Below are 26,363 nucleotides of genomic sequence, written 5' to 3'. Positions count from 1 at the left end.
ACACCGGCGCGCCTAACCCTAACGTGGCCGCAGCACCTCCGCCTGCCCCCGCCTTGGACGAGCCAGCCCCTCCGCCGCCGCCACTTCTGCCCCCCAGCCAGGGCGGCCAGCCGTATGACATGTAGTAGTGCGTTTTGTTAGATACACAGTGGTAACCATAGAAGTCCTCCCTGCGCTGGACGGAGCAGCAGCGCTGTGGTCGTGCAGCAGCCGAGGTGTGGGAAGCAGTGAGACGTCTATGCTGGCTCTATCATCAACAGATCTTGTGAATGGGCGGTGCTGAATGCTTGAGGGTCTGATAGTATGGTCAATAAACAGTTACACACATGTATTTCATATACAAGAGTGATGAAGGCTTTTCATCATCCAGCCTCATGTAGCCGGCCCAAGCCCCGAGCTGTTGGGGTAACACGGGATAATTGGGATTTCACTTAAATCTGCGTAGGTTTTCCTTTTTTTTTTCTTCTTTTTTTTTTTTTAGATGTACTCCGCTTAACCTGGTTTGGTGATGTGACTGAATGAATTGGAATTTCGTACGAAATTTGACCGGGTTTGTGTTCCAGGCGCCGTGCGAGCCATTCCTCTTTTCTTATGTCACTTGATGGATTTTTAAAGTGTCAGATAACCACACAGACTTCGAACGGGATGCTCTGGGGCTGTTACATGGCAGGTGGTCAGCAGTAACCCCGCTGGCTGCTTGGCCGTCCCATACAGGCATCCCACTGTATGTCACTGTGACCGCCGTCTGCTCCTCTTTGTCGTCAAACATCCATCAGTAAATCCTACGGTACTTTTCCAGTTGGCAAAGAAAAGCAGCAAATACTCGCATTTAAGAGGCTGGAACTACAGAATGTTTAGCGTTTTCGCTTGGCAATTTTGAAATAAAAAATAACAACCAAACGACCAACCTCTTAATTGATTATCAACATGGGTACCGATTGTTGATCAACTCGTTAAATCTCGTTGACGCTGTGATTCTGCGTCACCGCGAGGGGGCACTCATTGCCAGCTGCTCCATAATACTTCCTCGTCTATGAAACCAGGAGAGAGAAGTGATTTCAGCAGTAGTTGTAGGGAGAGTGCATGCTGATGGCTGTTTTGTTTTTTTACTTTACACTCAAATGTAAACCTCCAGTAACTCCCACTGTGTAGACTTTGTAGTGCGGGATGTCGCCGACACTTGAGTTCCACAGAGTTCTTTCTGTAGCGCTCAGTTTTGATGTATAAACATTTAAATCAGCCCTTATGGTTTCCTTAAAGAAGGCCCCAGCTGCAAACTTAAAGGGGTACATTTCATAAACATAATTCATGTTCTGAGTCTCAATTGTCTGAAGCTCAGAGTACGCCCCCCCCCCCCATTTTAAAACCTCAAAATCTTGTATCCGTTTGTGTGATTTGCAAAACTACTGTTACTGCTTTTTTCTGTGTTTTTTAGAGATCTAGTGGAACCTTTTAGATTAACGTACTTCAAATTCAGCCTTTTATATTGACATATTATACAGTAACTCTGGAATCGGATGCCATTTTCTAACATGTTTCAGTTTGACTGGGGATGACGCACCTTGTGATAGTTTCCAGGTCTGAAGGGAGCAAGGCACATTTTTTTATTATCGTGGTGCACACTCGCATTCTGCATGCTATACTACATACTAACCAGAATCCTGCAAGCATTGAGGTCGAGGAAAACTGTTGTTGAGGTTGAAGTGTAAGACAAAACACGCAATGTGCGCAAGAAACACACAACAAAAATGAAATGATAGGCAATAGTTATTAATGATAGTTTAAGGTGCTTCATTAAAATCTGTGGCTGGTAAAGTGACTTGCATCGAGTATTAAAAAGTTGACATTGGTGTTTGTTCCCCTGTATTCACCACATTTATGTAGAAAGACCTGACACATTTCTCACTTAGCATTTAATCTGTAAGAGCTTCTCCATTAAGTTGAGGCTATTTATTTTTTAAAGACCGTTCCTCCTTTAGACTGAATACTCCCGTTTACACCACAAGCAGAGAAATGCACACGCTACCCTCATCCAGATGTAACCTCAGTCACTTGTGCATTTAAAGGACTGTTTTCTTACTCGGACTGTTTTTAGTAATAAGCCTGGTTGTTTTTTTGTTTTTTCATCTTTCTTTTGTACTGTCTGAACTTCTCTATCCAAATAAAGATGATTTCTCAGTCTTTCTGTGGCTGTGTTGTGTTTCTGCCACACCAGCAGCTAGTGCTTGAAATCGATCAATCGAGTCAATCACAGCTGTCAATCATGACGTTTCACTCTTTTTATAGCATCAAATATCCAATAAAAACCAAGCGTGAACACATGACGAAACATCGACATGACAAAAAAAAAATACCTAAAATGACAGAAACCATCTTTGGGAAACATTTATTTGTCGTGTACTTGTGTTCTGTTAACATTGACGCGGAGAGATGTATAACTGATACTGCAGCCAGCCACCAGGGGGCGATCCAGATGTTTTGGCTTCAGTTCAGTCAGTCCCTGTGGGGGTCCCGGCTCTGGTTGAGGAGGCCAGCTGTACACGAAGAAACTGCTCTTGTGTCGGGAGGTTTTGGTCCTGCCTCCTGCCAGAGGGGAGGGGTTTAAACAGTTAGTGTTCGGGGTAGGGGGGGTTGGCCACAATCTATCCTGCCGGCCTCAGCGTCCTGGAGGGACGGCAGATTACAGCCTTTTACCGTAGAGCGATTGATATGCTGTAGTCTGCCCTTGCTGTGGGACCAGATGGTGATGGAGCAGGTGAGGATGGACTTGATGGCAGAGTAGAAGTGCACCATCATTGATTTGGGCAGGTTGAACTTCTTCAGCTGCAGCAGGAAGTACATCCGCTGCTGGGCTTTTTTGATGAGGTGCTGGGAGATGATGGAGCCCAGGAAGCGGGAGGGCTCCAACAGTATCGACTGTGGAGTCCCCCAGGGTGATGGGGGGGAGTCCTGCAGCGGGTCGGCGATGGAGAAGTGTGTGGAGGTTTAAAACAGAGACTCTCATGTTTTTTTTATTTTTTTATTTCAAAGTTAAAAGTTTGAATCTGTCTGACTTTGAACTCATCAGCTGAGCTGCTCCTCTCCTCACAGCCAGGCGCGAGACTCCAATTTGCGTTTCATATGGTCATATGCTGAACGCCATACCCTAACCAATCTCACTCCACATGCCTTAACCTTAACCAATCCAACCAATGAAGGCAACGAGTACTAGCCAATCACAGGCAGAGTAGAGCGGGTCATGCCTTCGCCATCCTAAGACACGCGAATTTGCGCACGGGACACCACCGTCAAGTCTGACACAATAAAACTCCCAACGTCCAATTACATGCTTAGAAAAAAAATTAAAAATATATAAACTGACAGTCCCTGACGGCCCCTCCACTGCAGCTGAATGCAATAATACATCTATAATAATAGCCTCCATTTTATTTTTAGAGTGCTTTTCAAGATAAATATCCTACCTGACTAAAAACACAGTGAAATTTGAAGAGCAAAAAAATATCGTATATATAGTTTTTAATTAAAGTGGGAGAAGGGGGGCCAGCTTCGAATGTGCTCCCCTTAGGTCACCCCACTGTTAATCCGGGCCTGCCAGTGAGGGTGGTGTCCCGCGCACTTCAGGCATCATCTAATCTCTTCCGTAGCTTTAAAGACCAAATCGTTTGCTATCAATCAGTTTAAGCCTATCTAATTTCCTGTTGCCAAAGTTATGAAGTCACACCTAGAGGTTTGGGCTGCATACGTGTGTTTTTGACCAGTGGGAGAAGGGTATTAGTGACACTCCGGACTGACGCGCATGCATGTATCGGCGTCAGCGGCGGGGGGAAGCGCACCGGAGCGCAGCAGTCCCACAGATGGTCAGTGCCGTTGTCGGTGCGGGTAACCTGTTCACCATGAGCCACGAGCCCCGCGCGCTCAGCTGCCTCTCCACCGCGCTGGTTCTGGTTCTGCTGCTGCTGCTGCTGCCGCACGGCCCGGGGCGCGTGGCGGAGCTCGCGGTGGCGGCGGAGTACTCCTCCAAAAGCGACCTGGACTACGAGTTCGCGGACTACCGCGGGAAGTGGTGCATCGACGACCACGGCTTTGTTTACGGCATCGGAGAGGTTTATTACCCGAGCCCCACGGCGTGTCCGTGCACGTGCACCGTGGACGGTCCCGTGTGCATCCGACCCAAGTGTCCCCGCATCCACCCCCGGTGCACGCGGATGGGATACAAGGAATGCTGCCCGGTGTGCGAGGCCATGGCCAGGGTCTGTGTCTACGGGGGCAAAACGTACCGGCTCCTAGAGGAGTTCAGGGTGAGAAAGATCCAAACTTCTACACTGCCCCACCCTCACCCCCCACCCCCACCCAACCCCCCGACCCCACTCCCCCCATTCACACAGCTCCAGATGTAGGCGATAAGATGACGCAGCTCAGATCGTGGCTCATTTGAGATGTATGCACATCACATATCTATAATAAAGTTGACATGTTTACACAGGCCTACAGGTGTGCTTAATGCCTAACTATTTGTTGTACTTATTTTGTCTGTCAGTGGTAGAAAAAGTATTTTTACATCAGTACAAGTAGCAATACCACAATTAAAAAAAAGTCCTGTATTCAAAATGTTACTTAAGTTCGAGTATTCAAGTATTAGTGTAAAGTTTCAAAAGTAAATGTACTCATTATGTAATTTCTCAATTTAAAGTGTTAGATTTATTATGTAGATACTATTGGAATTTTATTCCTGATTCATTACTGTCCAAGCAGCATCTGTATGTTGTCAAGGCAGAGCTAAATTGTACGTAAACTGTATTTACTGTCGGGTAGTTTCATCCATAACAATTCATATGTTTGATGTATACAATCTTGATCTGAAAAAGAACTAGGCTAGTAACTACAACTGAGATAAATGTGTGTGTTAGAGTTAAGTAGCATAACATGGAAATACTCATGATGAATTGACACATCCTTGTTTAGTTTCAGAGTAGTTGTCCTCTTTGTCATGTTAATTCAGCCTTGATATTGTATTGCTTAACGTTACTAGTTATATCTCTCAAAAGAATGTTTAAAGCTGCACTCGTCGTTTTGTATTTGTAGCATGGTTCCTACACATTTTGATGGAAAAAATCCGTCAAACGTTTTCCATGACCATTTACAATGTATAACCCAAACAGAACGGTGTAGTATACTCCAAATGTTAAATATTGCATGCTAATAAACATTAACCTTTATCAATCTCAAGCATGGGGTTAGGTTCATATTTTTCAGCAAATAGAAAAATGCAACAGCAAATCATAAAACACAACGGCAAATAGGAAAACACGACGGCAAATAGGAAAACACAACGGCATTAACTTCTACCGGAAAAGGTAGGGCCTATCTAGCAGAGGACGGAGCCTCCTGATTGGACAGACGGACTGTCTCTCTGTTAAAAGTAGGCGCTTTTCCATGTTTTTCACCTCTCCTTCCTGTTAAAAGACAGACAGTCCGTCTGTCCAATCAGGAGGGTCCGTCCTCTGCTAGATAGGCCCTACCTTTTCCGGTAGAAGATAATGCTGTTGTGTTTTCATATTTGTTGAAGTGTTTTCCTATTTGCTGTCGTGTTTTCATATTTGCTGTCGTGTTTTCATATTTGCTGTCATGTTTTCCTATTTGCTGTCGTGTTTTCATATTTGCCGTTGTGTTTTATGATTTGTTGAAGTGTTTTCATATTTGCTGTCGTGTTTTCCTATTTGCTGTTGTGTTTTCCTATTTGCTGTCGTGTTTTCCTATTTGCCGTTGTGTTTTCCTATTTCACGTTGTGTTTTATGATTTCCTGTTGCGTTTTTCTATTTGCTGTTGTGATTTGTACTTCAGGGCCACCGTATATTTGTATACGTATGAAATTGCAATAGCCAAAGTTTTTAAAAATATTAACGTCACGTCAAGGTTCATGACTATTTTACACTTTTAATGGGCCACATAGTCTGACCAGCCACATCACTGAAATTATTCTCATCAGGGTCCAAGAAAACATAACCACTTTACACTTCTATGGCCGCAAAGCCTCACTTTTAATGTCGTCATCATTTTGTGTCTCAGTTTGTCAACTTATTGCGAGCTACTTGTTGGAGACCCCTGTGTTAAAGGTTATCCACCCAAGATGACTGAAAACAAAATCCAAGGACCTTTCCAAAATGTTAAAGGATGTTACAAAGAACAAGAACTTTTCTGGAAAATGAGATTTTGAAAAAAATGTCCAGGTTTTCCATGACTATGAGAACCCTGTTGTATGAAATACACTCATGTAAAGCTTCTTTGAGAACTTTAAAACGCACCTTATAAGTCTGATGTGTGTTTATTTATATGGTCATGATAATGGTATAGTGTGTTGAATGTGGCTGGTCATGGCACAACCATTCTACCTCCCAGTCACAAGTAACGCAGCATGATATGTGGAAAAAGTCATAGTATAGTTTTTCGAAAAAAAGTGATGAAAAATCCATAGTATAGTATGTCGAAAAAAGTCATAAAAAAGCGATAGTATAGTATGTCCAAAAAAGCCATAGTATAGTCGTATATAGTATGTCGAAAAAAGTCATAGTATAGTATGTCCAAAAAGTGATAAAAAAAGCCATAGTATAGTGTGTCTAAAAAAGTCATAGTATTACTATACCCCCTACTATATATGTCAAAAATGCCATAGTATAGTCTGTCCAAAAAAGTCATAGTATAGTATGTCGAAAAATGTGATAAAAAAGCCATAGTATGTCGAAAAAAGGCATAATATAGTATGTTAAAAAAGTGATGAAAAAGCCATAGTATAGTATGTCAATGAAAGTCATAGTATTGTATGTTACAAAAGGGATGAAAAATTCATAATATAGTATGTCCAAGAAAGTGGTAAAAAAGTCATAGTATAGCATGTCGAAAAAAGGGATGAAAAAGCCATAGCATAGTGTGTCGAAAAAAAAGTCATAGTATAGCATGTCGAAAAAAAGAGATGAAAAAGTCATAGTATAGTGTGTCAAAAAAGTGGATGAAAAAGCCATAGAATAGAATGGCAAAAAAAGTCATAGTATAGTATGTTATAAAAGGGATGACAAAGCCATAGTATAGTATGTCCAAATAAGTCATAGTATAGTATGTCGAAAAAAGCCATAGTATAGTATGTTAAAAAAATGATGAAAAATTCATAATATAGTATTTCCAAAAAAGTGATAAAAAGCCATAGGATAGTATGTCGAAAAAAGCCATAGTATAGTACGTCGAAAAAAGTAATAGTATAGTATGTCCAAAAAAGTGATAAAAAGCCATAGTATAGTATGTCGAAAATAGCCATAGTATAGTATGTTAAAAAAGTGATGAAAAAGCCATAGTATAGTATGTCGAAAAAAGTCATAGTATAGTATGTCCAAAAAGTGATAAAAAAGTCATAGTATAGTATGTCCAAAAAAGCCATAGTATAGTCGTATATAGTATGTCGAAAAAAGTCATAGTATAGTATGTCCAAAAAGTGATAAAAAAGCCATAGTATAGTATGTCCAAAAAAGTGATAAAAAGCGATAGTAAAGTATGTCCAAAAAAGCCATAGTATAGTCGTATATAGTATGTCGAAAAAAGTCATAGTATAGTATGTCCAAAAAGTGATAAAAAAGTCATAGTATAGTATGTCCAAAAAATTCATAGTATAGTATGTCAAAAATGCCATAGTATAGTATGTCGAAAAAAGCCATAGTATAGTATGTTAAAAAAATGATGAAAAAGCCATAGTATAGTAGGTCGAAAAAAGCCATAGTATAGTATGTCCAAATAAGTCATAGTATAGTATGTCGAAAAAAGCCATAGTATAGTATGTTAAAAAAATGATGAAAAAAAGTCATAGTATAGTATGTCAAAAAAAGTGATAAAAAAGCCATAGTATAGTATGTCGAAAAAAGCCATAGTATAGTATGTCGAAAAAAAAGTCATAGTATAGTATGTCCAAAAAAAAGTGATAAAAAAGCCATAGTATAGTATGTCGAAAAAAGCCATAGTATAGTATGTTAAAAAAATGATAAAAAAGCCATAGTATAGTAGGTCGAAAAAAAGTCATAAAAAAGTCATAGTATAGTAGGTCGAAAAAAGCCATAGTATAGTATGTCCAAGAAAGTGGTAAAAAAAACCATAGTATAGTATGTCCAAAAAAGTGATAAAAAAGCCCATAGTATAGTATGTCGAAAAAAAAGTCATAGTATAGTATGTCAAAAAAGTGATAAAAAAGTCATAGTATAGTATGTCCAAAAAAGTGATAAAAAAAGCCATAGTATAGTATGTCGAAAAAAAAGTCATAGTATAGTATGTCGAAAAAAAGTGATAAAAAAGTCATAGTATAGTATGTCCAAAAAAAAGTCATAGTATAGTATGTCAAAAAAAGTCATAGTATAGTATGTCAAAGAAAGTGATAAAAAAGTCATAGTATAGTATGTCGAAAAAAGCCATAGTATAGTATGTCGAAAAAAAAGTCATAGTATAGTATGTCAAAAAAAGTGATGAAAAAAGTCATAGTATAGTATGTCCAAAAAAAGTCATAGTATAGTATGTCCAAAAAAAAGTCATAGTATAGTATGTCCAAAAAAGTGATAAAAAGCCATAGTATAGTATGTCCAAAAAAGTCATAGTATACTATGTCCAAAAAAGTGGTAAAAAGCCATAGTATAGCATGTCGAAAAAAGCCATAGTATAGTATGTCCAAAAAGGTTATAAAAAGCTATAGTATGTCCAAAAAAGTCACAGTATAGTATGTTAAAAAAATGATGAAAAAGCCACAGTGTGTCGAAAAAAGTCATAGTATAGCATGTCAAAAAAGGGATGAAAAAGCCATAAAGCTATAGTATAGCATGTCGAAAAAAGCCATAGTATAGTATGTTACAAAAGGGATGATAAAGCCATAGTATAGTATGTCCAAATAAGTCATAGTATAATATGTCGAAAAAAGGCATAATATACTATGTTAAAAAAGTGATAAAAAAGCCATAGTATAGTGTGTCTAAAAAATTCATAGTATAGTATGTCAAAAAATGCCATAGTATAGTATGTCAAAAATGCCATAGTATAGTATGTCCAAAAAAGTGGTAAAAAGCATAGTATAGTATGTCCAAAAAAGTCATAGTATAGTATGTCCAAAAAGGTGATGAAAAGCCATAGTATAGTATTTCGAAAAAGTGATGAAAAAGCCATAGTATAGTATTTCGAAAAAAGTGATAAAAAAGCCATAGTAAGTCATGTTAAAAAAGTGATGAAAAATTCATAATATAGTACGTCCAAAAAAGTGATTAAAAAGCCATAGTATAGTATGTCCAAAAAAGTGATAAAAAGCCATAGTATAGTATGTCCAAAAAAGCCATAGTATAGTATGTTGAAAATAGCCATAGTATAGTATGTTAAAAAAGTGATGAAAAAGCCATCGTATAGTATGTCCAAAAAAGTCATAGTATAGTATCTCCAAAAAAGTCATAGTATAGTATGTTACAAAAAAGTGGTGAAAAAGCCATAGTATAGTATGTCCAAAAAAGCCATAGTATAGTATGTCGAAAAAAGTCATAGTATAGTATGTCCAAAAAAGTCATAGTATAGTATGTCCAAATAAGTCATAGTATAGTATGTCGAAAAAAGTCATAGTATAGTATGTCAAAAAAAGTGATAAAAAAGCCATAGTATAGCATGTCCAAAAAAGATGATAAAAAGCCATAGTATAGTATGTCGAAAAAAGCCATAGTATAGTATGTTAAAAAGTCATAGTATAGTATGTCCAAAAAAGTCATAGTATAGTATGTTAAAAAAGTGATGAAAAAGCCATAGTATAGTATGTCCAAATAAGTCATAGTATAATATGTCGAAAAAAGGCATAATATACTATGTTAAAAAAGTGATAAAAAGCCATAGTATAGTGTCTAAAAAATTCATAGTATAGTATGTCAAAAAATGCCATAGTATAGTATGTCGAAAAAAGCCATAGTATAGTATGTCCAAGAAAGTGGTAAAAAAAACCATAGTATAGTCTGTCCAAAAAAGTCATAGTATAGTATGTCAAAAAATGTGATAAAAAAGCCATAGTATAGTTTTTCGAAAAATGTGATAAAAAAGCCATAGTATAGTATTTCGAAAAAAGTGATAAAAAAGCCATAGTATATCGAAAAAAGGCATAATATAGTATGTTAAAAAAGTGATGAAAAATTCATAATATAGTATGTCCAAAAAAGTGATAAAAAGCCATAGTATAGTATGTCCAAAAAAGCCATAGTATAGTATGTTGAAAATAGCCATAGTATAGTATGTTAAAAAAGTGATGAAAAAGCCATCGTATAGTATGTCCAAAAAAGTCAAAGTATAGTATGTCCAAAAAAGTCATAGTATAGTATGTCCAAAAAAGTCATAGTATAGTATGTCCAAAAAAGTCATAGTATAGTATGTCAAAAAAAGTGATAAAAAAGCCATAGTATAGTATGTCAAAAAAGTCATAGTATAGTATGTCCAAAAAAGTCATAGTATAGTATGTCCAAAAAAGTGATAAAAAGCAATAGTATAGCTATGGCTTTTTATCACGAAAAAAGACATAGTATACTATGTCCAAAAAAGTGGTAAAAAGCCATAGTATAGCATGTCCAAAAAAGTCATAGTATAGTATGTCCAAAAAAGCCATAGTATAGTATGTCGAAAATAGCCATAGTATAGTATGTTAAAAAAGTGATGAAAAAGCTATAGTATAGTATGTCCAAAAAAGTCATAGTATAGTATGTTAAAAAAGTGATGAAAAAGCCATAGTATAGTATGTCCAAATAAGTCATAGTATAATATGTTGAAAAAAGGCATAATATACTATGTTAAAAAAGTGATAAAAAGCCATAGTATAGTGTCTAAAAAATTCATAGTATAGTATGTCAAAAAATGCCATAGTATAGTATGTCGAAAAAAGCCATAGTATAGTATGTCCAAGAAAGTGGTAAAAAAAACATAGTATAGTCTGTCCAAAAAAGTCATAGTATAGTATGTCGAAAAAATGTGATGAAAAAGCCATAGTATAGTATTTTCGAAAAATGTGATAAAAAAACCATAGTATAGTATTTCGAAAAAAGTGATAAAAAAGCCATAGTATATCGAAAAATGGCATAATATACTATGTTAAAAAAGTGATGAAAAATTCATAATATAGTACGTCCAAAAAAGTGATAAAAAAGCCATAGTATAGTATGTTGAAAATAGCCATAGTATAGTATGTCCAAAAAAGTCATAGTATAGTATGTTACAAAAAAGTGATGAAAAAGCCATCGTATAGTATGTCCAAAAAAGCCATAGTATAGTATGTCCAAAAAAAGTCATAGTATAGTATGTCCAAAAAAGTCATAGTATAGTATGTCCAAAAAAGTCATAGTATACTATGTCACAAAAAAGTGGTAAAAAGCCATAGTATAGCATGTCCAAAAAAGTCATAGTATAGTATGTCGAAAAAAGTCATAGTATAGTATGTCGAAAATAGCCATAGTATAGTATGTTAAAAAAGTGATGACAAAGCCATAGTATAGTATGTCCAAATAAGTCATAGTATAATATGTCGAAAAAAGGCATAATATACTATGTTAAAAAAGTGATAAAAAAGCCATAGTATAGTGTGTCTAAAAAATTCATAGTATAGTATGTCAAAAAAAGTCATAGTATAGTATGTCCAAGAAAGTGGTAAAAAAAACATAGTATAGTCTGTCCAAAAAAGTCATAGTATAGTATGTCGAAAAATGTGATAAAAAAGCCATAGTATAGTATTTCGAAAAATGTGATAAAAAAGCCATAGTATAGTATTTCGAAAAAAGTGATAAAAAAGCCATAGTATATCGAAAAAAGGCATAATATACTATGTTAAAAAAGTGATGAAAAATTCATAATATAGTACGTCCAAAAAAGTGATTAAAAAGCCATAGTATAGTATGTCCAAAAAAGTGATAAAAAGCCATAGTATAGTATGTCCAAAAAAGCCATAGTATAGTATGTTGAAAATAGCCATAGTATAGTATGTTAAAAAAGTGATGAAAAAGCCATCGTATAGTATGTCCAAAAAAGTCATAGTATAGTATGTCAAAAAAAGTCATAGTATAGTATGTCGAAAAAAATAGCCATAGTATAGTATGTCCAAAAAAGTCATAGTATAGTATGTCCAAATAAGTCATAGTATAGTATGTTGAAAAAAGCCATAGTATAGGATGTCCAAAAAAGTCATAGTATAGTATTTTAAAAAAGTGATGAAAAAGCCATAGTGTGTCGAAAAAAGTCATAGTATAGCATGTCAAAAAAAGGGATGAAAAAGCCATGAAGCTATAGTATAGCATGTAGAAAAAAGCCATAGTATAGTATGTTACAAAAGGGATGATAAAGCCATAGTATAGTATGTCCAAATAAGTCATAGTATAGTATGTCGAAAAAAGCCACAGTATAGTAAGTTAAAAAAAGTGATGAAAAATTCATAATATAGTACGTCCAAAAAAAGTGATAAAAAGCGTATGTCGAAAATCTTATGTCGAAAATCGTATGTTGAAAAAAGCCATAGTATAGTATGTCCAAGAAAGTGGTAAAAAGCCATAGTATAGTATGTCGAAAAAAGCCATAGTATAGTATGTCCAAAAAAGCCATAGTATAGTATGTCCAAAAAGGTGATAAAAAGCTATAGTATAGTATGTCCAAAAAGTCATAGTATAGTATGTTAAAAAAGTGATGAAAAAGCCATAGTGTGTCGATAAAAGTCATAGTATAGCATGTCAAAAAAAGGGATGAAAAAGCCATAAAGCTCTATAGCTTTCATAATATTCATAATATAGTATGTCCAAAAAAGTGATAAAAAGCGTATGTCGAAAATCTTATGTCGAAAATCTTATGTCGAAAAAAGCCATAGTATAGTATGTCCAAGAAAGTGGTAAAAAAGCCATAGTATAGTATGTCCAAAAAAAGCCATAGTATAGTATGTCAAAAAAGTGATGAAAAAGCCATAGTATAGTATGTCCAAAAAAGTCATAGTATAGTATGTCCAAAAAAGTAATTGTATAGTATGTCCAAAAAAGTGATAAAAAGCCATAGTATAGAATGTCGAAAAAAGCCATAGCATAGTATGTTAAAAAAGTGATGAAAAATTCATAATATAGTATGTCCAAAAAAGTGATAAAAAGCCATAGTATAGTATGTTCAAAAAAGCCATAGAATAGTGTGTCCAAGAAAAGTGGTAAAAAAGCCATAGTATAGTATGTCAAAAAAAGTCATAGTATAGTATGTCAAAAAAAGTCATAGTATAGTCTGTCGAAAAAAGTAATAGTATAGTATGTCGAAAAAAAGGGATGAAAAAGCCATAGTATAGTATGCCAAAAAAAAGTCATAGTAAAGTATGTCAAAAAAAGCCATATAGTATGTCGAAAAAAAGGGATGAAAAAAGCCATAGTATAGTATGTCGAAAAGTGATAAAAGTCATAGTATAGTATGTCGAAAAAAGGGATGAAAAAGCCATAGTATAGTATGTCCAAATAAGTCATAGTATAGTATGTCAAAAAAAGTGATGAAAAAAGCCATAGTATAGTATGTTAAAAAAAGTGATAAAAGAGTCATAGTATAGTATGTCAAAAAAAGTGATAAAAAAGCCATAGTATAGTATGTCCAAAAAAGCCATTGTATAGTATGTCGAAAAAAGTAATAGTATAGTAGTCTGAAAGAAGTCTTTGTATTACTAGATCTCAGCGCTGCATTCAACACAGTTGACCACGACATATTATTAAACAGACTGGAAAACTGGTTAGGCCTTTCTGGAACAGTACTAAAGTGGTTTGAATCCTATTTAAAGAATACAAATTATTATGTGTCAATAGGTAACTATGCATCTGAGCGTACAAGTTTGACATGTGGAGCTCCCCAAGGCTCCATCCTGGGGCCTCTACTGTTTAATATCTACATGCTGCCCATAGCTAAAATCATGGAAAACAACAACGTAAGCTATCACAGTTATGCGGATGACACACAGATTTATATAACCTTGAGAGACTACAGTCCAATACAACACCTGGCCAGGTGCATTGAACAAATCAACGATTGGATGTGCCAGAATTTCCTAAAATTAATCAAAGATAAAACGGGGGTGATCATTTTTGGACCAAAAAATTAACGATTAAAAGTCAACGCCCATCTTCAATCAACAACCTTAAAAACAACAGACAAAACAAGAAATCTTGGCATAATTATGGACTCTGACCTGAATTTTAACAGTCACATTAGGTCAGTAACTAAATCTGCCTACTATCACCTCAAAAATATAGCAAGGGTAAAAGGACTTATGTGCCAACAGGATTTGGAAAAACTTATCCATGCTTTCATCTTCAGTAGACTTGACTACTGCAACGGTATCTTTACAGGTATTCCTAAAAAGTCTATTAAACAGCTGCAGCTGATTCAGAATGCTGCTGCACGAGTCCTTACCAACACCAAGAAAATACGCCCGAAGTATAGATTTCAAAATACTCTTGTTAGCTTATAAGTCACTAAACGGTTTAGGACCAATTTACCTTTCAAATCTGCTACTACACTATGAGCCGCAGAGATCTTTGAGATCATCAGGGACAGGTCTGCTTGCCATCCCCAGAGTCGGAACAAAAAAGGGGGAAGCTGTGTTCAGCTTCTATGGTCCGTACATCTGGAATAAACTACCGCTAAACTGTAGATCGGCACCTACGCTCAACTCATAACTAAATCAAGGCTGAACACCTTTCTTTTCGATATTGCTTTTGTTTAATTTCACTATTTCACAATTTCATTCTTTTATTCCTGTATTTAATCTGTTTTTGACTGTTTTAATTTTGTATGAAATGCTTTTAATGTTGTATTAACTATTTTTAATTTTGTATTCATTTGTATTGATTTTTAACTGTGTTTACTGTTATATTGTTTTATGTAAAGCACATTGAATTGCACCTCTGCTGAAATGTGCTATATAAATAAATTTGCCTTGCCTTGCCTTGCCTATGTCCAAAAAAGTGATAAAAGCCATAGTATCGTATGTCCAAACAAGCCATAGTATAGTATGTCCAAGAAAGTGGTAAAAAAAACATAGTATAGTATGTCCAAAAAAGTCATAGTATAGTATGTCAAAAATGTGATAAAAAAGCCATAGTATAGTATGTCGAAAAAAGATAAAATAGTATAGTATGTCTAAAAAAAGTGATGAAAAAGCCATAGTATAGTATGTCCAAAAAAGTGATAAAAGTCATAGTATAGTATGTCAAAAAGCCATAGTATAGTATGTTAAAAAAGGGATGAAAAAGCCATAGTATAGTATGTCTGAAAAAAGTCATAGTATAGTATGTCAAAAAAGGGATAAAAAGCCATAGTATAGTATGTCCAAAAAAGCCATCGTATAGTATGTCCAAAAAAGTCATAGTATAGTATGTCCAAAAAAGTCATAGTATAGTATGTCCAAAAAAGTCATAGTATAGTATGTTAAAAAAGTGATGGCAAAAGCCATAGTATAGCATGTCCAAAAAAGTCATAGTATAGTATGTCGAAAAAAGTCATAGTATAGTATGTTGAAAAAAGCCATAGTATAGTATGTCCAAAAAAGTCATAGTATAGTATTTTAAAAAAGTGATGAAAAAGCCATAGTGTGTCGAAAAAAGTCATAGTATAGCATGTCAAAAAAAGGGATGAAAAAGCCATGAAGCTATAGTATAGCATGTCGAAAAAAGCCATAGTATAGTATGTTACAAAAGGGATGATAAAGCCATAGTATAGTATGTCCAAATAAGTCATAGTATAGTATGTCAAAAAAGCCATAGTATAGTATGTTAAAAAAAGTGATGAAAAATTCATAATATAGTACGTCCAAAAAAGTGATAAAAAGCGTATGTCGAAAATCTTATGTCGAAAATCGTATGTTGAAAAAAGCCATAGTATAGTATGTCCAAGAAAGTGGTAAAAAAGCCATAGTATAGTATGTCGAAAAAAGTAATAAAAAGCCATAGTATAGTATGTCCAAAAAAGCCATAGTATAGTATGTCCAAAAAGGTTATAAAAAGCTATAGTATGTCCAAAAAAGTCATAGTATAGTATGTTAAAAAAATGATGAAAAAGCCATAGTGTGTCGATAAAAAGTCATAGTATAGCATGTCAAAAAAGGTATGAAAAAGCCATAAAGCTCTATAGCTTTCATAATATTCATAATATAGTATGTCCAAAAAAGTGATAAAAAGCGTATGTCGAAAATCTTATGTCGAAAATCTTATGTCGAAAAAAGCCATAGTATAGTATGTCCAAAAAAGTAATAAAAAGCCATAGTATAGTATGTCCAAAAAAGCCATAGTATAGTATGTTAAAAAAGTGATGAAAAAGCCATAGTATAGTATGTCCAAAAAAGTCATAGTATAGTATGTCCAAAAAAGTGATAAAAAGCCATAGTATAGAATGTCGAAAAAAGCCATAGCATAGTATGTTAAAAAAGTGATGAAAAATTCATAATATAGTATGTCCAAAAAAGTGATAAAAAGCCATAGTATAGTATGTTCAAATAAGCCATTGAATAGTGTGTCCAAGAAAGTGGTAAAAAAGCCATAGTATAGTATGTCAAAAAAAGTCATAGTATAGTATGTCAAAAAAAGTCATAGTATAGTCTGTCGAAAAAAGTAATAGTATAGTATGTCGAAAAAAAGGGATGAAAAAGCCATAGTATAGTATGCCAAAAAAAAGTCATAGTAAAGTATGTCAAAAAAGCCATATAGTATGTCGAAAAAAGGGATGAAAAAGCCATAGTATAGTATGTTGAAAAAAAGTCATAGTATAGTATGTCGAAAAAAGGGATGAAAAAGCCATAGTATAGCATGTCGAATAAAGTCATAGTATAGTATGTTACAAAAGGGATGACAAAGCCATAGTATAGTATGTCCAAATAAGTCATAGTATAGTATGTCAAAAAAGGGATGAAAAAGCCGTAGGATAGTATGTTAAAAAAAAGTGATGAAAGATTCATAATATAGTATGTCCAAAAAAGTGATAAAAAGCCATAGTATAGTATGTCCAAAAAAGCCATAGTATAGTATGTCGAAAAAAGTAATAGTATAGTAGTCTGAAAGAAGTCTTTGTATTACTAGATCTCAGCGCTGCATTCAACACAGTTGACCACGACATATTATTAAACAGACTGGAAAACTGGTTAGGCCTTTCTGGAACAGTACTAAAGTGGTTTGAATCCTATTTAAAGAATACAAATTATTATGTGTCAATAGGTAACTATGCATCTGAGCGTACAAGTTTGACATGTGGAGCTCCCCAAGGCTCCATCCTGGGGCCTCTACTGTTTAATATCTACATGCTGCCCATAGCTAAAATCATGGAAAACAACAACGTAAGCTATCACAGTTATGCGGATGACACACAGATTTATATAACCTTGAGAGACTACAGTCCAATACAACACCTGGCCAGGTGCATTGAACAAATCAACGATTGGATGTGCCAGAATTTCCTAAAATTAATCAAAGATAAAACGGGGGTGATCATTTTTGGACCAAAAAAATGAGCGATTAAAAGTCAACGCCCATCTTCAATCAACAACCTTAAAAACAACAGACAAAACAAGAAATCTTGGCATAATTATGGACTCTGACCTGAATTTTAACAGTCACATTAGGTCAGTAACTAAATCTGCCTACTATCACCTCAAAAATATAGCAAGGGTAAAAGGACTTATGTGCCAACAGGATTTGGAAAAACTTATCCATGCTTTCATCTTCAGTAGACTTGACTACTGCAACGGTATCTTTACAGGTATTCCTAAAAAGTCTATTAAACAGCTGCAGCTGATTCAGAATGCTGCTGCACGAGTCCTTACCAACACCAAGAAAATACGCCCAAAGTATAGATTTCAAAATACTCTTGTTAGTTTATAAGTCACTAAACGGTTTAGGACCAATTTACCTTTCAAATCTGCTACTACACTATGAGCCGCAGATATCTTTGAGATCATCAGGGACAGGTCTGCTTGCCATCCCCAGAGTCGGAACAAAAAAGGGGGAAGCTGTGTTCAGCTTCTATGGTCCGTACATCTGGAATAAACTACCGCTAAACTGTAGATCGGCACCTACGCTCAACTCATAACTAAATCAAGGCTGAACACCTTTCTTTTCGATATTGCTTTTGTTTAATTTCACTATTTCACAATTTCATTCTTTTATTCCTGTATTTAATCTGTTTTTGACTGTTTTAATTTTGTATGAAATGCTTTTAATGTTGTATTAACTATTTTTAATTTTGTATTCATTTGTATTGATTTTTAACTGTGTTTACTGTTATATTGTTTTATGTAAAGCACATTGAATTGCACCTCTGCTGAAATGTGCTATATAAATAAATTTGCCTTGCCTTGCCTTGCCTATGTCCAAAAAAGTGATAAAAAGCCATAGGATAGTATGTTGAAAAAAGGCATTGTATAGTACGTCGAAAAAAGTCATAGTATAGTATGTCCAAAAAAGTGATAACAAACCATAGTATCGTATGTCCAAAAAAGCCATAGTATAGTATGTCGAAAAAAGTCATAGTATAGTATGTCCAAAAACACGATGAAACAGTCATAGTATAGTACGTCCAAAAAAGTGATAAAAAGCCATAGTATAGTGTGTCAATGAAAGTCATAGTATAGTATGTTACAAAAGGGATGAAAAAGCCGTAGTATAGTATGTCGAAAAAAGTCATAGTATGTCGAAAAAAGCCATAGTATAGTATGTCCAAAAAAGTCATAGTACAATATGTCGAAAAAAGCCATAGTATAGTATGTCCAAAAAAGCGATGAAACAGTCATAGTATAGTATGTTGAAAAAAAGTGATGAAAAAGCCATAGTATAGTATGTCCAAAAAAGTTACAGTATAGTATGTCCAAAAAAGTCACAGTATAGTATGTTAAAAAAGTGATGAAAAAGCCATAGTATAGTATGTCCAAAAAAGTCATAGTACAATATGTCGAAAAAAGTCATAGTATAGTATGTCCAAAAAAGCGATGAAACAGTCATAGTATAGTATGTTGAAAAAAGAGATGAAAAAGCCATAGTATAGTATGTCCAAAAAAGTCATAGTATAGTATGTCCAAAAAAGTTACAGTATAGTATGTCCAAAAAAGTCACAGTATAGTATGTCCGAAAAAAGGGATGAAAAAGCCATAGTATAGTATGTCCAAAAAAGTCATAGTACAATATGTCGAAAAAAGACATAGTATAGTATGTTAAAAAAAAGTCATAGTATAGTATGTCGAAAAAAGCCATAGTATAGTATGTCGAAAAAAGGGATGAAAAAGTCATAGTATAGTACGTCAAAAATAGTCATAGCACAGTATGTCGAAAAATGTGATCAAAAAGTTATAGTATAGTATTTTCTTGTAAGAAAATGTATTCTCCACACAAAAAGTCTAAGTCATGCAATACACGCTACATTATAAGCACAGAAAAAGACTATAAGAAACACTGAACTTAAACAGTGGCAAAAACTGTAAAAGATCAAAATCACTAATTACTTAAAGTTTGAATGACATCTGTAGGTGAAATTATGTGGGAGGAGCAGCATTTCAAAGAGGAAGAAGCCTGACGAGGATTTGAAGATTGCCCCATTGACCTCAATGTAAAACATTTATTGAAAGAAGAGCTTTATTTAAAAAATATATATAAATAGCAGAGAAAATAGTAAAAATAGTAAAAAATATTTGAATAGTAGTCACCTAGAGGAGCTTAACATTTTGATATTTTAATGTTTTTTTTTTGTAGCTGAATGTACGCAGAAGTTAGAGGGGACCAAGGAAAGTGCTGCTTAATCAGCATTCACACAATAAAAACAGGGGCTGTCTTGTTGCAGCTGTTTGCAGCTGTGTCATCACCAGGGGCGGAGCCAGACGTAAATCTTCTGGGCTCAGCCCAAACGTGGGGTCCTCGCTGCATGCTCCATTTACGGCAGTCATACGCACTTAATATTTAAGCCATTTTTTATTTTTTTATTTAACCTTTATTTAACCAGGTAGGCCATTGAGAACAGATTCTCATTTGCAACCAAGAATAAAGCATAAGCGTGCAAGACAACATACAGTTTTACATTCAGTACAGTACAAAAATACAGAATACAATATCCTACATAAAATACAGATTAAGTAGGCATTACAAAGACGGCGCAAAGTGAGGTATAAGTAAGTCGATGGATATGCGAAAGTGATATGGTAATAACACAATATAAATGAATAGACCGTCTATATAAATGCTGAAATGTAGTAAAGAGTCAATATACAGTTAGTGCAAAGTGTGGTCTAGTTAGTGATGTAGATCAGTAATAACACAATATACATGAATAGACAGTATACATTAATTTCATAATAGACTGCCTAAAAATGTGTACATCATTTGGGAAAGACATGATAGTTGCCGATGAAAAGAATCATCCTGTAGAGCCGACATCTTTTTTCTGTTCTCCAGCTGTCTTCATCATTCTGAAACGAGAACACAACAAATGTTGAGGATGACTATTTTTCACTTCTGCCACCTGAAAACAGCATTACTGAAACGTATTTTAAGTTAAGTTCCCAGAATGAATGCCGATATTTCCCCAGTAATAGAACTTTTGCCTCATTGATTTGCCGGTCCAGGCAGAGAAAATGAGGTTAAATGAGTTATTTTCAAACCCAAAAAGATTTGGGGCAACCCCCAAAGCCAACCCTTCCCACCCCCCCACACTCGCTCCGCTCAGCTTCCATGTCGTCGTGTGAACAGTTGGGATTGAGCGGTGGGAGAGCAGGTATTGACAGTCTATTATGCAACTGATGGTGTCTCCAACCGGTCCAATAACACTAGAGACAGATCAGCTGTATGTGTGATGGACATAGACTGCCTACAAATCCTCTGCCATGGGCTCTTTTGCGTACTGTAATGACTACATTACTACTGAGGCCAAGAGTCCCGGCCAAGCGTGTCTAAATATGTTGTGAAGGAGACTTTTTGCGTCAATAGCAAACGCCAAAGGCGTCGGACAAAGCATCGCTTTTTGACGCGATGGGAGTGAGACTGTGTTGTCATGCTGTATTGAAGAAGACTTGAAACGAGCGATTGATCGACCATAACGTCATTATGAAAATGTTCACTGAGGTAATAAATCAAGTAAGAAGTAGGGTCATTTTCTCATAGACTTCTATAGAGACAGAATTCCTTTAGCAACCAGTGGAGTCGCCTCCTGCTGGAAATTGGATAGCGTTCATGTTTAAAGGAGCTTCACTTTTCAGGCCGGGAAGCTTCGTCGATTCTTTTTACAGTCTATGCTTGAAGTCATTCATATTGTTCTTGTTCCAGTTGTCGAGGTGTGAGCGATGCCGCTGCCAGGCCAACAGAGAGGTGTACTGCAGCATTTCGGACTGCCCCGCCCCTCACTGTGTCAACCCCACCTACGAACCCAACCATTGCTGCCCCATCTGTAAGACTGGTAAGACTCAGTCATTGCTGGGTGGCCACCAAGTGCTCTCTCTGTGGCAGTTAAACACTCAGCTCCATGAGTATCTCTAAAACTAATTCCAGGATGTCTCTTAAATGTGCTGCGGATATTCATGATCCACAGAGGGCAACTAATGTGTGTCGACTTTGCACACAACATGTGTCATGGTCTGACTGGGAGATTGCCAGTAAATGAGCCACGCTGTTGTACTGGGTGACATGTTTCTTCATTACCATGAACACGATTAGTGATCAACGTCATCAAACAAACTAGTTTGAATGGATAATGTTCAAATGTTGCATTCTGTGAAGAATATCAAAAAACAAAGTGCAGTATCGGTATTTTTTTATGCAGATTATATGGAAACGTTTTTTCGGTGTAAAATAATCTACCTAAACAGACATAAAATGAAGGCGTTACAACCTGTAACTATATGTTATGGAGTTCGCTAGCCAGCTTGAATACTTTAAACCTCTTTTTTTCTCAACTTCACTATTTCAGTTATTGCTCTCTAACTTTCTAAGTGGCATAGCCAAACAACTTCGGTTGAGTCATAGCTTCCAACATGTAGTCCTAGTTTACCCTCCAAACACAGTGGTAGCAATCTAATGTTCCACTCACAACCCATTCAACTGGCAACAGCTTCATCCATTTGTGTCATCCACGCCCCTTTGAGCTGGATCATAACCACATGTGCTGTCATATCCACACACACACACACACACACACACACACACACACACACACACACACACACACACACACACACACACAAGTGCGTGACACTATCTCTGTGGGGACCCGTCATTGACATAATGCATTCCCTAGCCCCTTACCCTAACCCTAACCATCCCAACTAAATGCCTAACCTTAACCCTTACCCTCACCCTAACCAGAACCTAATTCTAACCCTAATCCTAAAACCAAGTCTTAACCCTCAAACAGCCCTTTAAAGTTGTGCGCTCCAGCTGTCCGGACCCCACAAGTATACTGTATTCCCGGTTTTTGGACCTCACAAACACACACACACACACACACACACACACACACACACACACACACACACACACAAACAACATATGGTCACAACAGGGCAACTGCTGTTAACGGTATGTTAGCTAACTATAAGACAGTGACGGAAACAAAGGAGGAAAAGTGCAAAGGAAAGAAGTTAGCCCCAAAATGATAAATCTATTGGACAGAACCATCAACTAAGAACTACCATAAACCATTCAAATGTGTGGCACATTTGGGTTGCACACACGCACACACAGAGCTCACAGAGCCATCGTTGTTATGTCATACATGCTTTCACAGCCCCTGGCATTAAAGTCCCTCTGTTTGTAACATTGCTGGGTTTTGTGTTTGTGGGTCAGGCAGGAATAACAGCAGGGATAATAATAACTCTGGTATTACGTGTTGCTTTTATGTAGGATAAAAAATGAAAAGCCCAAGTGTTATTTCACTGATTCTGACCCCAAGAACATGCTATCTGCTTCCCAGTTCCCCTTGCCTTACTTTTCGCTGCTCCTCGGCTGGACAGAGAGGTTTGTTGACAGATGGTTTGGTTTGTTGCGTCACTGTTTTCACTGCTGCTGCCAAGATCCCTAACCGTCAGCTTTTGCTTTACCGAACGCAGCCAAATAAAGGACCCCCCCCCCCCCATCTGAGACCGAGGGATGCAAATGATGCTCAAAGGCACTCTGTTTACATGTTTGCTCGCATGATATTTGGTTTGTCCAGCCCAAACAACATATGACTGCTTTACTGAAAATAAAAAAAAATATCATATTATATATTACATGCACACACAGGGAAAGAAATAGAATCTGCAGGAAGGATTCGTTCAGGGACCGTTTATTAATTTGATCTTACATAAAAGTCAGTTCCTGTAGCTTTTCCTGTGTTGGTCGTACAATATTCATATCATACCCACCTCTATTAATATCATGGACACGTTGATTAGGCTATTTCATAATGAGCTTACCGCAATTGAAGAAAGACTTTGTGCTGCGTCAGACAAGCAGTTTTTGATAGAGGGAGACACTTTATGTCCTCATAACTTGTGGTCTAGAGTCTTATTTAAAGGTTCTGACATTCAGAGCATTATTAATAGAGCAGCAAACAAATATTTGCTCTGTAAAGATACAGAGGAGTAATGGCATTCTGAGCAGAGAATGAAGTCGCACTCCCTCTGTGTGTGTATAATCCAAGCTTCTCTGGTCTGTTTTGATAGCTGGTGAAGAAGAGGTACAACGACAAAACAATCAAATGTGGTTCTAAAATGTATTTTTAAGCTACATAATATGCAGTATTTTCCTAAATAAACAATGTATAGACGGATACAAAGGTAATCCCTCTCAATCCTAAGTTATGACCCACTACTGTGGAAGTGTGTGGTGGTGTTTGTATCTGCAGAGACCCTGCCCTCGGCCTGGATTCACTCTTTTCTTCTGATTTTTCTGTGTGCGGGACGTTTATGGGCGTCAGCAAAGAGCCTTTGGGCCCCACGTGGGTGTGTAACCCCCAGCCAATAACAGTGTGCAGAGTCAGCAGCACAGGTTTGCGTTTATTTGTGCTTTAGAATGTCTCGGTTATGGTCTCTATAGCTAAACAAAAATTGACTTTACGAAATAGTAAGACAACGCAAGGAAGCTCTTTAAAATGAATCAGGAAACCAGACCTTCTAGCATTTCATCATTAATAATACCAAAAACAGGTAGGCCAATAGGCCCAACAAAACACAAAGTACTACTTTCCCTACTTAGCCCGAGCAAAAACAAAAAAAAATGTTTCCCCTGTACTGTCTTTCCTGTGACCGTAGGTCCCAACTGCTTTGCTGGGAACAGGGTGATCCCGGCGGGGGAACGTGTGAACGTCGACGAGCGGTCGGTATGCTACTGCACCTATCGGGATGGGACGTGGCACACCCATCCCCAAGCCACCTGTGAGCAGCGGCCCGAGCCCAGCCCAACACCCAGCGCCCGCAGCGAGCCCCCCGGGGACAAGGAGTCCAGGAAAAGGTCCTTTCTTCCCAGACTGGCTGTGATACCATGAAGTGGAGTGTTCAACAAAAGTCTAATGGAGACAGAGCCACTCTGCACTGACAGATCAACTCTATCTTTCCCTTTTAATATCAGGACAGCTAAACTGGGCTCCAATATAGCATCACCCAACCTGATGATTGAGCCTATGGCCCACTAATTCATTAGTGGGCCATAGGCTCAATCATCATTGTGTTACCTCCTTTAGTGATAGATAGTGACTTAAAGGCACGGTTGTTAATGTTGAAAAGCTAGCAACACGAGCGTCACTGCTTCACAGCAGAGCTGAGAAACAAAACGCCATTTTACTTCATATCTCATTCTTTCCAAGCGGACAGCGAGGCAGTGATTGGTGGCCGTTTTTACAGGATCACAGCAGCTACAGACAGATCTTTTTCGCTCCTTTTGTACAGAGCCCATAAGTTATTTATCGCTGTCGGTGTGTAAAGACCATTTTAAACAATGTATAAAAACAAGAGTATAATGGAAATAGTTACCAACCCTGCCCTTAACAGACATTTATTTAAATGAAAATCTTCCGATACGGCTTTAAATTAAACTGTCCTAGCACATTTGACCAGCTAACGTTAGCTAGCTAACCAAGCAAGCATTGATGTCAACGCTCCAGCTGCCTTTTTAATGTTTACAGCTGTTTTGTTTCCATTACATTACATTCATTTCTCAATTTATCCACTCCTGTACATTGGTAAATCTGCAATCTATCTACCTGACACTGATAAAAACTCCCATCATTCCACTGGGGATGTGTGAGATGATATACAGTACAATACAGTGACAGAGGGGAAGTGTTGGGTGTGGGTGGTAGCCTGCTGGTTTCCTTCTGTATGAGCAGAGCGGGGCCAGAGATGTCCAAGTAGTCCAGACACACACACACACACACACACACACACACACACACACACACACACACACACACTCAGTGCTGAGAATGACTGTGTAAGCAGAAAAATGGATGATTCATACACATAACCTACCATATGGTATACTTGATGTTAAGAGCTACATGCTACATGCCAGTCGGCATTCGTCAATCATATTCCTGTTAGTCTAAGTTTGTGATGATATGGACTCGCGTGTCAAAGTGCTGATGGCCAGGGCGTGTATAGCTAACCATAAATCCCTCTGTTTAAACATCTCTGTGCATTTTCTGTCCTATCCTTGTGTTCTAGAGCAGAGATCTTCAACATGGGGCCGCAGGGCCCCAAGGGTGTCCTCAGAGTTACTGCAGGGCGGGGCCATCAAATCATACATTTTTTGAAAGTTTTTTCAGTACAGAAAAATACTTCGCACATCTATAACGTGAGACAGGTGCGTCGGAGGGGGATGAATGAGTCAAAAGTTACTTACACTTTCTAACTTGCAAAAAATAAATGTAATAGTAGACAACGTTTCGGTACTAAACCATTACCAGACAAAATGAAAGAAGGAAGTTTCTTTGCAACTTTTGAACGTGTTTTCAAAAATGAAAATGTCAACATGCATCCAACATATTAGCAAATATAAACCAGCCTATTTGTTTTATGGAATATGTAGTAGCGGGTCCCTGCTCGGTCTCTCTCTCTCTCAGATAAGGGGTCCATGGGTTAAAAAATGTTGAAGACCTCTGTTCTAGTCTGTTCTCATCATCTTCATGGTGGAGACTTGTCCTGTGTATTGCTGAATAGAGAACTGTCAGCCAGTTTAAATCAAATGCTCTACAGCAGTTTCTCAAATGGAGATACTTTGGAGTACTGCAGGCGGTAGAGTGAGATTTTTTTTTATGTTAATTTGAAAAAATGTGTCATGAGTCCTAAAATCATACTGTAAGAGTAATGAATTTAGTGATGATTCTAAACA

At 36.6% G+C, this 26,363-nt stretch overlaps 2 protein-coding genes across 2 annotated transcripts in view; both read left to right on the top strand.

Moving 5' to 3' along the window:
* Positions 1-2,181, top strand: part of LOC144530718 (SWI/SNF-related matrix-associated actin-dependent regulator of chromatin subfamily E member 1-like) — a 16,458-nt gene extending 14,277 nt beyond the window's left edge. Inside the window, exon 11 of the mRNA XM_078270417.1 lies at positions 1-2,181. This exon is cut by the window's left edge and continues 255 nt beyond it. Coding sequence (XP_078126543.1) covers positions 1-125 — 125 coding nt within the window. The 3' untranslated portion in view covers positions 126-2,181.
* A 1,712-nt stretch (positions 2,182-3,893) lies between these two features.
* Positions 3,894-24,666, top strand: LOC144529958 (von Willebrand factor C domain-containing protein 2-like). Its single transcript, XM_078269325.1, has 4 exons — positions 3,894-4,298; positions 21,324-21,453; positions 24,287-24,485; positions 24,603-24,666. Exons 1-4 carry the CDS (start codon positions 3,894-3,896, stop codon positions 24,664-24,666), a joined length of 798 nt encoding a protein of 265 aa, XP_078125451.1.
* Positions 24,667-26,363: the final 1,697 nt, after the last annotated feature.

The sequence above is a fragment of the Sander vitreus genome, chromosome 15, assembly GCF_031162955.1.
Source record: "Sander vitreus isolate 19-12246 chromosome 15, sanVit1, whole genome shotgun sequence".
Taxonomy (NCBI): Eukaryota; Metazoa; Chordata; class Actinopteri; order Perciformes; family Percidae; genus Sander; species Sander vitreus.
Note: the sequence above shows the minus strand (reverse complement) of the source record. Positions and strands in the feature narration are given on the sequence as shown.